The following is a 13,733-nucleotide window of genomic DNA, read 5'->3' on the forward strand; positions in this document are numbered from 1 at the left end:
AATCCAGATACATGACCTTGATGGGGAATATGTTCTAACCACTGAGGAAACTGGCCAGGGCAGTCTTTTTGAGAATTTTTAGGGTCACTTAATTCTCTTTTGGGAATTTCCAGTTTATATCCTTAGCCATTGAGGTTTTAAGCCTTTATGTCATTCCCTTTGTAGATGCTCAGTAAAGTACAGATGGTTGTATTTGCTGAAGGTTCTTCAGTGTGTTTGCTTGTTAATTTGGTTATTTTTGTAGTTAAAGATTCTTTTTGTTCTTATGTAGTCATGTCTGTTACTCTGTGTTAGGTAGCTTGTTTTGTTTCCAGCTTTAAAAAGTACCCGCCCCCCTTGCCCGCCGGTGTGGCTCAGTGGTTGAGCATGGACCTGTGTACCAGGAAGTCACGGTGCGGATTCTGGTCTGAGCACATGCCAGTGTTGCAGGCTCGAACCTCAGTAGGGGGCATGCAGAAGGCAGCCTACTAATGATTATCTCCATCATTGATGTTTCTCTCTCTCTCCCTTCTTCTCTTTCTCTTTGAAATCAATAAAAAGTATTTTTATTAATTAATTAATTAATTAGTAGCCCTTCCCAAGTAGGCTTGAACAATATCCTCTTCTTTTTTTCTTCCAGTTCTTCTTTTGTTTTATTTTTTGTGGGGTTTTTTTTTGTTTGTTTGTTTTTTTAAATATATTTTATTGATTTTTCACAGAGAGGAAGAGAGAGAGATAGAGAGCTAGAAACATCAATGAGAGAGAATCATCGATCAGCTGCCTCTTGCACACCCCCTATTGGGGATGTGCCCACAACCAAGGTAGATGCCCTTGACCGGAATCGATCCCGGGACCTTTCAGTCCGCAGGCCGACGCTCTATCCACTGAGCCAAACCGGTCCCAGCAGTTCTTCTTTTGTTTGATATAATATTTTAAATTGTCTCTCCTGTTAATCCATGTGAGGCTGCAAAAATGCTGGAAGGTCTTTTCTTCCCTTGCATGTCTGACAGATTTCTCTGATGGTGATCTTATGCCCACTGGCTTAGGATCCCAGCAGCCCAGCTGACTGAGGCCGTGAACTGGCCTAGGCTTACATTGACACTCTCCACCCTGCCCTTGTATAATTAAAGTCTCCCCTTGTTATAAACTTTTGGTTCTTTATTATACATGAGTTCTTATGGCGCAGGGCCTGTAAGTTAGAGAGCTATTAGGCTCCATTGTTTTTCCATGTAATCCTGTCTTGCAGCAGAGCTGCATTGGATGTCCTTTTCAGAAATCTCCTTGATTTTTTTCTCTTTGCTTCAAGCCTTGTTTTGTTTGTTTTTTAGTGCCTCTGAGAGTGAAGTATTGTTCTTTTCCTTGTAGAGGACACAGCCCTTTTTTATTGTTAATATTCATCTTAGTAGTTTTCAAAATCCGCATGATGCTGCATCAGTTTGCTTGGGCCTCATTCCTTGTTGATGGGGTCTCAGCAAGGCAAGCCCACTGGGCACTGGGGTGTGGGTGTTGGTCTGGTTGGGTCACGCTAGGCCAGGCACACTCAGTGGGAGAACATGGTTCCAGCAGCTTGGCCATTCTGCTTGAACATGCGCTAGGTCCCAAAGGAGCCAGAGAAGCATGTGAGCGAGCTCAGATACTTACGTGCTGAAATTGTCACTGTTTGATAGAACACTTGTCTGACATGTTTTCAAATAAAAAATATTTTGTTTCTATAGTAGAACCTTGGTTGATCAGGAATTTTAGTAAAATCAGAACATAAACCAGTAATTGTTAGCTTTAACCAGAAGAGCCTGCAGACATTAAAACAGCCTCTTTTAAACTCTTAGAAATCAAAGAGACCTATATTTTGCTAATTATGTGTATTAAATCAAAACCTGCATTTTCTCTAGCTGGTTTGGCTGAGAGGATAGAGTGCTGGCCTGTGGATCAAAGGGTCCCAGGTTTGATTCTGGTCAAGGGCACATGCCCAGTTTGTAGGCTTGATCTCTAGTAGGGGGTGTGTAGGAGGCAGGGCAGCCGATCAATGATTCTCTCTCATCATTGATGTTTCTGTCTCTCTCTCCCTCTCCCTTCCTCTGAAATCAATAAAAATATATATTTTAAAAAACTGTATTTAAAGCTTTCTCTTCCAAATTTCTACCATGTTTGAATAAAAGTATTTTATTACTATGGTAGAAACACCGGATGAAATGTTCTTTTTTTTTAATTGGTTTTAAGAAAGAAACATGGATTTGTTATTTCACTTATTTATGCATTCATTGCTTGATTCTTGGATTGCCCTGATTAGGGATTGAACCAGCAGCCTTGGGTATGGGGACAGCACTCTACCAACTGAGCCATCAGTTAAGATGAGATATTCTTTTTTTAAATTTTTTTTAATACATATATATATATATATATATATATATATATATATATTATTGATTGATTTTTTACAGAGAGGAAGGGAGAGAGATAGAGAGCTAGAAATGTCGATGAGAGAGAAACATCGACCAGCTGCCTCTTGCACACTCCCTATCGGGGATATGCCCGCAACCAATGTACATGCCCCCGACCGGAATCGAACCTGGGACCTTTCAGTTCGCAGACCGACGCTCTACCACTGAGCCAAACCGGTTTCGGCTAAGATGAGATATTCTTAAACCAAGTCCAACTTGAGTCTTTTAGAGATTTATGATTCTAAGTGGCTCAGTGGATTCTGAACACTGACTTGGGGTCCCAGCTTATGGAGGTAACATATGAACACAGGCTTCATCCTCAGAATGACTCACAGCAGACTCTGCCCTTTAGGAGGGGTTTTATGTCTGGGTCTTGCTTTGTTTAAAGTAACAAAGACTTGTGTGATGGGCTCAACCCTGCAGCCCTGTCTCCCTCTACCTTTCCTTGGTTGTGTGAAGGCTGCCAAGTGAGAGGGGGACAGCAGGTGATATTTCTGGCATTTGGTCCAAAGGCAGATTGGAAGTTCTATAAAGCAACAGAGCTTGTATGCTCAGTTACATTTGGAGTTTCCTCGTGTTACTCAAATGAGTTTGGATCTGTGAAGGGAGAGGCTTGGTTAAAGCAAAGTTCACAAATGCCATTGGAGGTTTGTTTTGAAGGGAGGAGTTTGGAGAATTTCTGTCTAACTCATGAGTGTCTCATTCTTGTTTTCTTCTTTTGTAGGCACCAGTTTGTAGAAAATAATTTAATACTAAAAATGGGTCCAGTAGATAAGCGAAAGGTAAGTCAGATTCCAACTGCATCTTTCTGTGTATCCCTCCTGGTTCTTTTGTTATTGTTAATTTTCACCTAAGGATATTTTTCCCATTGATTTTTTTTTTTTTTCCAGAGTGAGTGGAAGGGAGGGAAAGAGAGATAGTGGGAGAGAGAGCCATGTGAAAGAGACACATCAATTGTCTGCCTTCTGCCTGCATCCTGACCAGGGCTGGGGATCGAACCCGTGACCTTCAGTGTGAGGGCCAACTTGCTAACCACAGAGTAATACCAGCCAGGGCTCCTCCCTCCTAGTTCTTAATCAGGATCATGCCGTCCTCTCAGGTTCCTGTGGTAACTTGTCGCACATAGCATCTTTCCTTTTGAGAGATCATCTCTAGATTTGCTAGCTAAGGGAGATTTCAGCTATTCGGCTGTTTGTTCTCAGAAGCCAGGGTTCCGGTGTCTCCACAAGGCTGGGTTCGCCAATAAAGGTTCTGTTCCATTGAGGAGGTTCTGCTTGACATCACCACAGTCATCTAATACTTCATTAGAATTGTTTTGTTTGTTTTTTTAACTTAAAAAAGAATTTTGTTATTGATTTGAAAGAAAGAGAGAAATGTCAATGATGAGAGAGAATCATTGATTGGCTGCCTCCAGTTTGTTCCCTACTGGAGATTAACCTACAATCCAGGCATGTGCCCTGACCAATCAAACTGTAACCTCCTGGTTCATGGGTCAGTACTCAACCACTGACCCACACCAGCCGGGCCTAGAATTGTTTTTGGAAAATTGTTATTTATTATGTTTTATTATATATTTTATCATGGATTAATTTTATCAAAACATATCAGACTCCATAAATCTGCTGAGCCAAGGCCTCATGAAACCCTTTTCTGACCCACCCTGGGGTGTCCTCAGTGGATGAGAACCTCCATGAAGGTGAATTCTCACAGGCAGAGCTCTGTGCCTCGGAATGGAGCAGAAGGCACAAGAAGCAGTGGGGCTGACTATCGATTGTGGGGCTTTCAGAGTTTGCTTAGCCACAGAGACGTGAGCTGGTGGGTTGCCTGTGCTGCTGTTCCTGCACATGGCAAGCAAAGTAAGGGAGTCTAAAATGGGGGTAACGATATCCAGATGGCCAAAACCAAGCAGTAAGTGCTTCCACTTTCTAATCCAAGGCCGGGTCCACATGGGGGATGAGGTGTGCACGCTCCCTTTTTCCCAAGTGAGTGGACAGGTGGCTGGCAGTGGTTCTTGTACACTGAGCTACTCTGACAGTCCAGCCTCTGAGGCAGCAGTAAGCACTGTCATCACCCACTTCTGAACCTTAACCAGCGGGGTCCTTTTTTTTTTTTTTTTTTTTGTCAGGGTTTATTTGCACGACGACGACAGTTATTACTTACAGAAGGGCCACACTTATATTATGTGGATCCTGTCAACAAAGTCCTGAAAGGTGAAATTCCGTGGTCACAGGAACTCCGACCAGAGGCCAAGAACTTTAAAACCTTCTTTGTCCACACGGTAAGTTTGTCCCTATGGGTTCTCATTCGCAAGGCAGTTGGAGGCCTTTGTACTTCCATGTGAAGCATGGGGAGGGAGCTGGGGTCAAGGCACTTGTCTCCTCTCCCCCTTTTCCACATGTCAGAGCCCCACTTTCATGGCTCAGTCCTGAGTTGGGCTGGGAGATACCTGTGCTTGTTTCTTACTTTGGGGATGACCTGAGGGATCTGTAAGTCATCACCTGCAATTTTAATATCTGCACGTATGTTCAAGGAAGAAATCCACATGTTCATGTTCATGTTTATGTGCTTTCAGAAGTACCTGCAATAGGATGGCAGTTCCTTCCTTCCTTCCTTCCTTCCTTCCTTCCTTCCTTCCTTCCTTCCTTCCTTTTGTATATTTTTATTTTTTTTAAATATATTTTATTGATTTTTTTTTTTACAGTGAGGAAGAGAGAGGGATAGAAAGTTAGAAACATCAATGAGAGAGAAACATCGATTAGCTGCCTCCTGCACACCCCCCACCGGGGATGTGCCTGCAACCAAGGCACATGCCCCTGACCAGAATCGAACCCGGGACCCTTCAGTCCGCAGGCCAACGCTCTATCCACTGAGCCAAACCGGTTTTGGCATCTTTTAGTGTATTTTTATTTCAGAGAGGAAGGGAGAGGGAGAGAGAAACATCAATGATGGGAGAGAATCATTGATTGGCTGCCTACCTGCACACCCCAGTCAGGGGATTAAGCACACACCCTGGGCATGTGCCCTGGCCAGGAATTGAACCGTGACCTCCTGGTTCATCAGTGGGCGCTCAAACACTAAGCCACACTGGCCACGTGATGGTGTCTTTCTGAGATTTCTCCCCCACAAGTTGAGGTGCTGGTCTTGGGGAGACGCAGTTCTTTGAGAACATTAATAGTTTCTTTCTCTGCAGCCAAACAGAACGTATTACCTGATGGATCCGAGCGGGAACGCTCACAAATGGTGCAGAAAGATTCAGGAGGTGTGGAGGCACCGATACCAGAGCCACCCAGACAACACCGTGCAGTGACAGCCCACCGCCTGCCCTCGCTGCCAGGACACGCGCCCCGCCAGCTCAGCGCGCTCCGGGACGCTTCCAGGCCACCTGCCAGCCGTCTCCAGGGGAATGTAGACAGTGGACCCTTGCAGCTTTTTTATTTAAAAGAAAAGAAGAAAAAAATACCCAACAACACAAAGAACAAAACCAATAATGAACAGGAATTCAGGGTCGCTTTGCTTGCTCTCTGTGCTCTATGGAGGTCTCCCCGAGCTGTCCTTGTTGCCAGGACCCAGTGCTGTGCACGTCTACCTGATTCCCACCTGGACCAGTGGACCAGTCCACCAGCTCTCCGCCGTGCACCCCGGTCACCTGCTGGTCTTGCTGTGACCTAGGGGACAGGGTGTGTCTGGGCCCTTTCTGCCCTCTAGGTGACCATGGAACTCCTCACAGGGAGCTGTGTGTGCTCTGCTGGGGCGGCCTCTGATCTCCATGGGGTGGGAAGGTTCTTGGCCTTTGTCCATGTGCTCTTTTCCTCATGTCCCTAGATCATGGCTCATCCCCTGTGCTGCGAGCTCTTGCTTTCCTCCTGAAGTAGCTCTGGCTGCAAGATTTCTGTCTGCAGGTGCTCCACATGTGACTGCCAGGCAGGCTCCCAGTGGTGAGAAGTGGGACAGGCTATCGGGTGAAATACAAGCCACTGCCCGCAAGGTTCCGATCCATCATCCCTTGGAGCGGTGTTGCCCTCCGGGGCTGGAGCCCAGGCACATGCTGAAGGGAGCATGGTCAGCAGTAAGCCCGGTGAGCCCAGCTGCACAAGCAGACGGCTCTGCCGGCCTCCTAAGACCAGGGCAGCCTGGTGGTCTCCATGTGGAGGAGTGAGACCTGATGAGCCTTCCCGAGGGTCTGTTTAAAAGTACAGGACTCCCCCAGACCAGTTAATTAGGAACCAAGAGACTCCTCACAAATTGGACGGTACTCAGTCATCTGGGTGGTGGGAGGAGTGCATGCTCCCAGCCAGTACTCACACGCACCCTTTTCAATGTTGTGATTGAATATGCTCACAGCCAAAAATTCTTACATCCCAGCAGTGAGAATCTAACACCTTCTCGTGGTGCCAGGTTATCTGGTCACCGTCAAGTGGACTTTGCCTGGAAAAAAAGGGTTAACCCGCCTTGCACTTGAACCCAGCTCCCAGCCTGCTCTCCTTCCATTTCCAGTTCCCTCCTTTCAGTGCTTAGAGGCAGCACCTACCCTCCGGTAGCCTCACATGGTCCGGGTTCTGCTCGTCCTTTGATTTTCTCTGCTGCTGCTCCCCAGACGGTGGGTCTTGGCTGTTCCTCTCCCTTCCCAGGTGTCCCGGGGGCAGCCCTCTGTTCAGTGGGGAGATCCGGGCCTGCAGGCTGCTCCAGGGGGTGAACACCTTTTCCTTTAGCCTTTCACCACGGCACTGGCAAAGGCTCCCACAGGAAAGCCCCTCGGGCTTCCTGCCTGTCCCGTCTCACACACCGCTCACCTCTGTGGCCGGCGTCCAGGCAGAGAGAGAGGCTGCTCACATTGTCTGGTGGTCAGAGTGGCTGTGCTTCCCCCGGGAGGGAGTGGGCTGGGGGACTCACTGCTGGGCAGGAGAGGGCTGAGCAGAGGTTGTAGCCAGGTTTGCTGGTGGTTTCTGTTCGAGCCTGTCCTCTGCTGTGAAATCTGAGGAAACGACAGCTCACATCTGTGTGTGTGTGTGTGTGTGTGTGTGTGTGTGTGGTTAGGAGCAGGTTTCTGTGCAGCATCTCCCCAGGCGTCTGGTTACAGGGAATGAGCATGGCTGGTATTGGTGTTTAGAAAAAGCACTCAGCTGGGCTACTCACGAGACAAGTCCTCCCTCGCATTCTGCCTTCTGGATGTCGCCACTACCTCCTGGGCTTAACCAACAAGCTCCATCCTAACCTCTGAAACCAGAAAATGAGGGGCTCAGGTTGAGCTCGAAGTTGACAGCTGAAGTGACTGCCCTCGCCCGTGCCAGCATAAGCTGAGCCCTTCTCTGTAAGCCAACTTTGTTTCACTCAGAGGCCTTTTTTTTTTTTTTTTTTTTTTTTTTTAAGGCCCATGTGTATTCTTTTACCCTATACTTCTGCCAACTTTAATTTTATCCAACTTGTCCTTACAACCATCATCTTGGCATGCAAGTGCCTTACATTCTGAGTTGTGGACAAGGGTCTATGTACATACACAGACATACCTAGAAATATGAATGTGGATTTATCCCAAGTGAGAAAGAAATTCCCTGCTGTTTAATAGATCCAGGAGCCACGTGTTTTACTGAGAGTCGGCAAAGACAAGTCAAACCCAGTACCCCCCAACTGGAGACAGCCTCTTATCATGTGGCCTGTCTTGGCACGGAAGGGAGGGAGGGCAGCTAGGTGGTTTTGTGCTCTTCCTTGTGCCTTGCTTGTCTCCAGGGACTTGAGGGGATTGGGTTGGCAGAGGTGGTTCCCTCCCCTCTCTGGACCTGACCAGGGCCATGGGCAGTGGGCAGCTCCCTGTGGAGTGCAACTCCCCCCCAATGATTGGCACCAATGACTGCCTGCTTTTCTGAACCTAACAACTTGTGACAGACTTGCTTTGGAAAAATGGCTCTTGTGATCATGCCAAAGCTGGCGAGAACTACACCTACTCCAGCCCTCTTGGGGTATTTGTGGCCCAGACCTGAAGGAATTGCAGGAGATGGCCCCAGGGTATACACGCCAGCGCAGGGGGCACTAGGTGACTAACTATTTTCTTAAAACATTGTTTTCTAAAACACACACACAAAAAACAGTAAAGACCACTGTGAACATTTTGGTGTATAACCTATCCTCTCCCTGCCCCAAATTCATTTGCTTTTTTTCATCTAAACTGGGAACATAAAACACGTTCTTTTTATTATTGATTTTTAGTGTGAGAGGAAGGGAGACTTCAGTGTGAGAAAGAAACATCCATCAGTTGCCTCCTATACACCCTGTACACCCCCCAACTGGGGGGTCGAATCTGAAACCTTTATATGTGCCCTAACCAAGAATTTAACCCTTAACCCTTTGATTCACAGGATGATGCTCCAACCAACTGAGCCACATCAGCCAGGGCCAATACATACCGCTGTGCATCCAGCTTTTTTCAGTTGGTATTTTATCTTAAGCATTTCCCCATATCATGAATAATGATTCAGAAGCATTGTTTTTAATGATTGTAGAGTTTGTTATGTCTTATAATTTATCTATTTCCCTGTTATAAAATATTTAGATGGTTTCTAGTTTTTCATTATTTAAATAATGCTGTGATGACTATCTTTCTAAATCTTTGATTTTTTTACTCTGACCCTTCTTACCCCCATCCCCACAAGTAGTATTTTTGAGTAAAAGTTTGTTTCAAAGGTGGTATTTATTTATTTCTCTGATCTGATGATTAGATGCTCAGAGTTCTAAAACAGGACCTCCTTAGTTGTTTCCTTCAGATTTTGAAGAAATGAATGAATTCCTGGTAAACTGTATTGAAACTCTTATTCAAACAGTGTTGGAATAAGACTGCTCTTTTTCTTTTTTAATGTTAAAAAATGATGTCATTACTGCAGTATTTTTGTGACAGATTTTTCCAAAAGTCTGTTTCCTCCTTTTCATTGAAAAAATCTGGTGTGCTTGCATGTTAGTTACTTTCCCACCCCTGCTGCTATGGCTTTCAAGTGCTTGGTGATATTTTCAGAATCTTGTGCTTTGTGTCTACAATGGTACTGAATTTGTATCTGCACAGTCAGGAGATAGAAAGTGCTGAACTGATCTTGCCACATGCTTATTGGGTGATTTGTAATTTGAGTTTATAGACTCAAAGTATGCTGGGCCATTTGTTTTTTGCTTTTTTCTTTAATTCTTAACTATCATAAGTCAGTGACACTAAATGCTCTGTATGAAATCAAGGATTGCATTAGATGACTTAGGAACTCCTGCTGTCTCAGTGGACTCAGCCCCGCTTGCTGTTTTGACAGACCAGGCTGTGGATTAAGCCCTGGCCTAAAGTCTACTATATCCTCTCCTATTTTAGAACCGATTATTTGTGAAAATCCTGTCTTAGTAGTTTTAACTTGAACAGCTCGTATCAGTTTTTCAAGCTTATCAAATCGTGCATCTGACATAAGGAGATGAGACTCTATTTACAAGTCGAGTTTGAATATCCTTTAAAGATTCAGACAGCTGATCAGCACTGTAAATGTTGCGATGGCATCTTGAGTTGACTGAATTGACACAGGCTTCAAAATCTGCCGGACTTGCTCGATGCTTTCCATCTCATAACTTGAGGTAATGGATGTTGACGGACTTGTCGCCTGTGTTTGTGAGCAACTGCCGTCCTCTGGGCGAGCTTCGGCGCCTGATGTGCTGGGCCGTTTGGAAGCAGTGAAAAAGCAAAAGCTGTACTTGGAAGGAAAAAAATCAGACACAGTTGTGTTTGACAGAAGTGTGTGTGCCCATCTCCCACCCCCATTCTTCAAATCCTGGGACTGTCAGGGTCTTGGTTCAGTATAGCACACGGCCAGGCTTTTTCATGGCAGACAGTGGTCATCCTGGCTGATAAGGACTTCCCTCTCCTCACCCACCGTATTGCAGGTTGTCTAGTTGTCTTCATGTTCAGACCATCCACATTCGGTTTCATTCTTAATTTCTCCGCTTTACTTTGGGGTCTGTTGATTCTGAAGGGAAACATGCATGAGAATTTTTCTAGGTACCATGCTCAGTGGCACATCACTCCGCCAAAGACTGTGGCTGAATTGCCCAGAATTAGGTCTCCTGCCCTCCTCTGAATCTCAAACCCCCCTCCCTGGCCAGTCCGTAGACTGAGGATGCAGTCGCCAGGAGCGTTTGGAGACAGTATTGTTCTTGGAGCTGTTGCCATACATGCTTTTCCATATTCTTCCTTTCCACATCCAAACCTAACCTGGACGGACGGTGACTCAAGTGGGTGTGGCCCTGGCCTCTTGGGCAGCCTCTGGGGCCAGAGCTTTAACCAGGGCAGGAGTCACTGCCAGAGCCTCTGGGGGGCACGGGCTGCTGGCAGGGCTGTGAGCAGGCGGCCTGTGGAGAACTGGTCTGGGGAGGAAGCTGTTCCAGCAAAGAGCAGTTCTCTCTGGTTCAGACAGCTGTGGTGTGCCACTGAGCAAGCCTTCGTGTACCTGCATTTCCCCCGTAAGTCATTTCTTCAATACGAGGGAACAACAGACATTATGTACAGAGACATATTTACAAAAGCCAATCCTTTTTTACCTGTGTGATCCACCCTAGTCTAATCTGTCTAGCTGAATGACCATGAGTCGGGTTCATTTTGCGGGTGAAAAGCCTCTATCACCATCGTAGGTTTGATTGGACGTTGGCAAAATTTAATTCCGCAGTATTTAGAGCTGCTGTACCTGTTCCTTGATACAAAATCAGACGAGGCAATAGTCTGTTAGTTGTCTGTCAGGGTTGGTGGCAGTCACTTAGAACGTGTGATATTCTCTACCTGGTCTGTAGCTGTAACTGTGATGTACAGGCAAAGCAAAAATTAAAAAAGAAAAAAAAAGAGAGAAACAAATAATGCAATGATATTAGGATATACACTTTTGTATTTTTATTCTTATATAAGATTATTTGCTGGCTATTGTTGGCCTCTAATTCAGTCTGTGTTATTTAAAATCTAATATATGAATTATTTGGATTGAATTCATGTTTGGGGCCAGGTTGTTATATGTATTGATGTACAGCCTTGAATGTGAATAATTATTGTAAACTATATTTTACAACTTTTTCTCTGGCTTTATTATATAAATTTTCTATTTGGTCAATGATTTAATCATATAATTTAATGAATCTTTTCCCCCCAAATATTTGTGCTTAGATGTAGTTGCTGGATGATGAGTTTTACACACATGCGAGGTAGTCTTGTAATAAAAAAGCATGAAGAGTGTAGACACCGCTGCATAGCTTCTCCTTTGGCTGGGGATCGGGGTGGGCGAGGCCTGGATTTGGGCCAGAGCAGTTGTCGGTGCACAGCACACACTGGACTGAGGTCATGAGCTTGTCCTGAGCCCCAAGCCAATGGATCACAGGCTGCATGCACATGGCTGGGGTGGGCGTGGGGAGAGGCACAGCCTACCACGTCTCCGGATTTCCACCTCTCGGTGAGGCGGGGCCAGCACTGAATGTGCTGGGCAGCTCGGGGGACTTCAGTAAAGGCCAGTGCTTCTGGTGCAGGGTAGCAGGGCTTGCTGGGATCATGGCAGAGAACTTTAGCGAGCTGCTTCCCCCGCTGCATCCCAGGATTGGGCGCCTGGCCCAGCATGTCTAACTCAACCTGCTCAGCATTTACTTCCTCAGCATCTGGCATATGCTGTCCCGGGATCCAAATCTACCTGTACTTTTTGTGCCAGGCCAACCTCAACCTGGATTCCGACAAGGTGAGCGTGGCCCGAGCTCCCCTCGTCCCCAGCTCCACCCAAGCCCCCAAACTCCCTGCCCTGGGGCTGGGAAAGAGGTTGGCACCCTGGCACCTGCCCTTCCACCTCACATCTCATTCTTTGGCCCCCGTGTGCCAGCACCGCCTCGTCCCCGTCCCAGTGTACTCACTGGGTTTGGAACCAGAGAGCCCTGGCGTCCTTCGCTTTTCCCGTTCCAGACGTTTGACTTAATGTGGGCCAGGAGGAGCCGACCCGGCCGTCTTCCTTTCCCAGGGACGTGCGTTTGGAGAATTGGTGCTTTGTTTTCAGCCACAACACGCACCCCATTGAGCATTCTGGGGAGGTGGTGTCCACAGAGGGATGTTTCAGAGGGAATGTGGTTCACAGTAAGGGGTGGGTGAGGGGCGTCATGGAAGGGCCAGAGGGGAAGTCTTTTCAGACTGCTTCCTCACTATGCTAGTTTTCCCACTGCCCTAGCAAAAGGATAGGAATCTCTAGGCTGGTTTGCAGCTCTCTTCCTATAATATAATGCTCACACTGTTGTTCCAGACAGTAATAGAAAGTAAATTACTTTGTTGATTACTCTTACAAGACTGTGTGGCTAAGGCAGAGTGTATCTCGGGAGCTATACAAGCCGTATAGGATTGAAACTCAGAAAAAGCTGTTGGAATAGAGTTGTTACCTATGTTTGTCCCAGGGAATTAACAAGCCTTGCTCTTACTTTTCTGGGTCGTTCAGTTGGGCCTATGCAATAGCACGTGGCTTCATTCCCTGCCTGCCCAGCACTTGCCAGGCATAAGGCTTCCCAGAAAACTTCACATCCTTCCAGTCTGAGAGGCATGCCAGAGACTGTCCTCGGTGGCATGACCTGTGATCAGGAAATGAGAATTCTTGAGTTACTGCAAAACCAGCACTCATGGATAGAAATCAGAGTTTGGGATGCCAGCCCTCTGGCTCCCCACCTCCCACCCCACCCCTGCTCCTCAGATCACTCCTTTGCTCATTTGAGCACGTTCTCTGAGAGAACTGACCTCCCAGAAAATGACAGTCCTCTCCAGGATAGAGATACGCTTTGTGAGCTATGATTTTCCTTTTATAGTGCGGGTGTGTTTTACTGTTTTGCTTTTCTTTTTAAACAGTGGGTCCTAGCGGTCATTCACCGGCATTTCTACCCCTGCGTTCCTGTTTCGTGTATTGCTCCTGTCCTTCAGGTTGTTTTGAGGCAATGGCTGGCTGTTCAACATTGAAACAATTGGTTCTGAGCCAGTTAACTGTAGCTTGCACACAGGTAAGTCCATTCATCCCTTTGACTACTTTAAAAATTCATGCTTAAGAGGAGAAAACATGGGCTTGCTTTCTATCATACTTGATGTGCGATTCATTTTGGTTAAGTCTCTTTGTATTCCAAGATAGCTGGCCCATAGGTATTGTTGAACAGGTTAGACCTTGTATAGAGCTGAATCAGCCCCCGTTTCAATGTGGAGCTACTTTCGGAGTATAAGGGCAACAGGAAATACGACTGCTTGTTGATGGTAAAGCACTCAGATGAAGGAAGATTGAGGGGATTTGGTCTGCAGCTGAGCCCACCCAGGAGAAA

General features: G+C 46.3%; 1 protein-coding gene across 1 annotated transcript in view; it reads left to right on the forward strand.

Moving 5' to 3' along the window:
• PDPK1 (3-phosphoinositide dependent protein kinase 1) overlaps positions 1–7,394 on the forward strand; it is a 79,452-nt gene extending 72,058 nt beyond the window's left edge. Inside the window, 3 exon segments of the mRNA XM_036409537.2 lie at positions 3,142–3,199; positions 4,543–4,695; positions 5,608–7,394. Coding sequence (XP_036265430.1) covers positions 3,142–3,199; positions 4,543–4,695; positions 5,608–5,724 — 328 coding nt within the window. The 3' untranslated portion in view covers positions 5,725–7,394.
• Positions 7,395–13,733: the final 6,339 nt, after the last annotated feature.

The sequence above is a fragment of the Pipistrellus kuhlii genome, unplaced genomic scaffold (assembly GCF_014108245.1).
Source record: "Pipistrellus kuhlii isolate mPipKuh1 unplaced genomic scaffold, mPipKuh1.p scaffold_m20_p_4, whole genome shotgun sequence".
Taxonomy (NCBI): domain Eukaryota; kingdom Metazoa; phylum Chordata; class Mammalia; order Chiroptera; family Vespertilionidae; genus Pipistrellus; species Pipistrellus kuhlii.